General features: G+C 42.4%; 1 protein-coding gene across 1 annotated transcript; it reads right to left on the bottom strand.

Annotated features, from left to right (window-relative positions):
* LOC117561899 (interferon-induced GTP-binding protein Mx-like) lies at positions 1 to 3,813 on the bottom strand. The gene is made up of 12 exons (XM_034239552.1): positions 3,511 to 3,813; positions 2,670 to 2,807; positions 2,391 to 2,545; positions 2,064 to 2,202; positions 1,778 to 1,976; positions 1,591 to 1,669; positions 1,391 to 1,513; positions 1,124 to 1,265; positions 891 to 1,049; positions 720 to 796; positions 383 to 637; positions 1 to 302 (listed from the first exon to the last, which is right to left on the bottom strand). The coding sequence occupies exons 1-12, from the start codon at positions 3,695 to 3,697 to the stop codon at positions 78 to 80; spliced, it is 1,878 nt and encodes a 625-aa protein (XP_034095443.1). The 5' UTR covers positions 3,698 to 3,813; the 3' UTR covers positions 1 to 77.

Below are 3,813 nucleotides of genomic sequence, written 5' to 3'. Positions count from 1 at the left end.
TAACAACAAGGGAAGTGTATTTTATATTGAAAAGAGGTTCAGTAGACTCGTACCGATAGTTGAGAGCTTGACCCCCTCTAGAACTCCACCAAATATGTGCGAGCCTTCATGAGGCGTTTAAGGCGACTCTGCAAACCAGCCCTCTGCGTGCCAATGTCGCAATCCTCCTTCAGGTATAGCTCCAAATTCTCCTTATCTTGGATCATCATCAGCATCTCCCTCTCCAGGGCAACGGCAGACTCCTGCAACATCTGGTAGCGGATCACCAGTGGGATCTGGTCAGCCAGACGCTGGCTGGCAATCTGAAGAAGGAAAAAGAAAGGATCTAATCCCTGCTGTATGTGTGCTTTTGTTCATGAATCATCTCTATATTAAAACTTACTTTGTAATAAGATTTAAGGTGCGTCATCAGCTCCTGAAGTGTAGCATGATTATCTTTGCTGTACACCAAACTCCTTTCTTTATGTTTTTGGATAGAAGTTGCAGCTTCCTCCTCCTCTTCCTCTCTCTTGCACTCACTCAAACTGCTGCTGTAGGTCCTGTCCTGAGAGTAAACAATCAGCTCCATCTTGAACTGAGTTCTCAGCATGGATTCAGCAGCGGACTCTTTTTCTTGCTTGATGGCTTCGATCTTTGCCTGAAAAAATAAGATCCCAGTCAGTCTGCAAGTAAAATAATGATGCATATCAAGTTTTAAGAGATTCATAGAAGATGGCTACCTTGGCTATTTTGACCAGGTTCGGATATCCAATGAAGCTGCTCTGGGCAAGCTGTATGAACACCTTCCTGACAGCATCTGGAGGAAAAAACAAGAAGACACAGCAGCTCTGAAGAATGGAAACTTGTTGGAAATGGTGAAAGCTGTTCCTGGAATTCATGCAACCATTTACCTCCAACATCCTTGAGTTTTTTCACAGCGGGCTCCTCCAGCTGTTTGATCTGGTCCTTGACCATGGTCTCAAAGGTCTTGTAGTTGATGAAGCCCGGCAGTTCTCTTCCACGATACGTCGCTTCGTATTCCTCCACCTCTTTCTCAATCTTTTTGTTAACTGGAAAACACAAACGGACATTTCAGACTCCTGATGTTGCTCAACTGTAGACCAGATCTAAATGACACACTCACACTTTTCTCCTGAGTGGAGCAGGTGGTTGTTCCACTTCCCAAACTCATTTCTGAGCATGCAGAAGACATTGAACCTGTCTCCACACTTGAGTTCCTCTCCTGTAGTCAGGTTGATGGCATCGTGAGTGAATGCAGTCACTTTCTGCAGCACACACATGACAACAGAAACAGTTTACAGGGGATTTGTGTTTATTTGAAATGCATACATGATGGTGAGTATATGTCTTGTGTAGCCAAGTGGATGTTATGCAGAGTTTGGGAGCTCACATCAAGGAGGTAGTAGATTCTTTCGGCTGTGTCTGACGGGGGGCCGTTGCCATATCTCTCTAGCTGTGCCTGAGTCTCTGCTAGTTTCTCCTCTATTTGCTCTTCCAGTCGAGGCAGAGATTTCTACACATCACACATAATAAACTTTAACATATAAAATAAGCAAAAATACCGTAAGTTATTTTGGAGTAAGAAGTTACCTCAATGTGATGCACAAGCTCCAGTGTGAGTTTCTCAGCCAGTTTGGGAATAGTAGCATGGCCATCATTATAGAGAGAGCTACAACAAGAATAAAAGACGACTGAGTACATGTCATATTACAAATCACAGTATGAAAATTGAACCATGAAGATATTTGTCAAAATTACCCAAAAAGTATGAACTTACTGGAAAAATGCATGATCACTGAAGAAGGTTTTCTCTCTTTCTATCGCTTCAGTAAGAGACACTTTCTCTGTGATCTCCTTCTGACCCCGGCACTTGACGATCATGTAGCCTTTCTTCAGGTGGATGACTTCATTATTGACAATTTCCACAACGCTCTCTTCTGTGCCTCTGTCCACCAGGTCAGGCTTGGTCAAGATACCTGAGAAACATAGAGACAAATAGACAGTGATCTAAAAGTAAAGTAACTTGTCAAAGGAGTTGATTTTCTAAAATCAGTTCTCTTTACCCAGAGTCCTCTCTCCTTCAGGATCCACTTCCTGGGCCATCTTCAAAGCTTCTGTGGTTGCTATGTCCACATTGCAGGGGACAACCACCAAGCTGATGGTTTCTTGTCTTCTGATGAACTTCTGTATCATGCTCTTTATCTGAAAGTAAAAATTCAGATTATACTTTAAGTTATTTTGTTAAACGTGGAGCTCATATTCTTTTATCTGTAATTTATTAGGCACTGTGTCAGCGGGGTGTGGTTAGAGCGCCGACTGCTGGAGTGATGGGAGCGGCTCGGCCTATAAAAATAAATGTTGATCGATTGATTGACACTAAAGTATCATACCCTGTCTCCAATGTTTGCATCCTGTCCCTTTACAGCCACCCTGGTGATGCCGGGCAGGTCAATGAGCGTCAGGTCGGGAACATCAGGAGAGGCGATCTCCAGACTGATGAGTTCATCACTGATCCCCACCCCTAGTCCAGCTATTTCATCCTGAGCTGGAGAGAGAGGAAGCATGTTGAATGATTACAGGATGGAGGTGCTGAACACTGAAAGCACAAGGAGCAGCTCCATCAATACTCTGTTTTTGGTAGTGACATTTAAGAGTTCTGTATACCGTACCTTGTCTGATCTTTTTCTCCACATCTACGGGGTCGTCTATCTCTTCCTCAAAGTCCTGGTAGCTTATCTTCCCGTACCACTCCTCTCCTTCTTTCTTTCTCTTCATCTTCAGTTCGAGAGGACATCTTGTCACAATGCCTGAGTTTATGAAGATAGAAGGATGATAATGAGAGAGAAAATGGAAATCCAGTGTGATTGTTGAAATTAGGAGAAAAGCATTAGGTTATATTAGACAACACTACTGATATCATCTTTATAAAAGTGGTATTTATATTACATCTCCAAAATATCTTCTGTGCATAATACATATGCTAGAGAAGTCTAACTAAAAAGAATGATGTGTCCTGCTCTGCTGATTTCCAACAATAACACAGATATTGTGTGATGTAAGGTGACCTAGTGCAATGTATTATAGCTATATTATATTTTGTAAAGCTCTATCTTTTTGTAGCCTACAATTAGGCTTTGGGCTCTCATCTACATGGTTTGATTAACCAGCCATAGGCTACAGGTTTTGTAATCTCCATTTCCGTGTTGAGAATTAAGACATGCCAACTGTAGGCTATTGAACAAAATATTAAAACAGAAATGTGTCTTTCCAGTTTTATGTTTCATGTACTCCATCGACAAACACCAATCACTGCAGCTTTAGTTTTTGACTGATACTGATGGTTGTGTACTGTTTACTATTTTATTTTTCTTAATTTCCCCAATGACACTTATGCACTTTATTTGTCCAATAACTTGTGCGACGTTAGGCAAGCCATAACTTCTAAGCATCCATAATTTCAAAGAGAGAAAGAAAGAAAATCAATGTTTTATTTTAGTTTATTTAACCTACCACTTCCTCTTGGTAGAGCCACCCCTGACAGCGCCTCCAGCACGGAGCTCTTCCCCGAGCTTTGGTCTCCAATGACGGCGATAGCAGGCAGAGCCAAGTCCTTCTCTACACCCAGAGAGCGAAGAGAGTCGATGAGGTCGATGCAGGGACGCACCTTCTCCTCATACTGTTGGTTCAGGGTGTTCATAATGATGACTTCTTCTATCCTGTCAATAAAGTTCTTGGTTGAATCTGCAGTAGCAGCAGGTCGGATGCTGAGATTTGAGTGTGTCGGATGCGAGCTGCCAGTAGCCTGTGCAATTA

This window comes from Gymnodraco acuticeps, unplaced genomic scaffold (genome assembly GCF_902827175.1).
Source record: "Gymnodraco acuticeps unplaced genomic scaffold, fGymAcu1.1, whole genome shotgun sequence".
NCBI classification, from domain to species: Eukaryota; Metazoa; Chordata; class Actinopteri; order Perciformes; family Bathydraconidae; genus Gymnodraco; species Gymnodraco acuticeps.
The sequence above is the reverse complement of the archived record's forward strand: the minus strand, read 5'-3'. Positions and strand labels throughout refer to the sequence as shown.

Bases quoted from the DNA above. Each gene is read 5' to 3' on its own strand.
- LOC117561899 (XM_034239552.1), bottom strand. From the start codon at position 3,697: ATGAACACCCTGAACCAACAGTATGAGGAGAAGGTGCGTCCCTGCATC. The intron at 2,808-3,510 runs GTAGGTTAAATA...TCATAAACTCAG, and splicing joins GGCTCTACCAAGAGGAAGTG to GCATTGTGACAAGATGTCCT. The intron at 303-382 runs GTAAGTTTTAAT...TTCCTTCTTCAG, and splicing joins ACCTTAAATCTTATTACAAA to ATTGCCAGCCAGCGTCTGGC.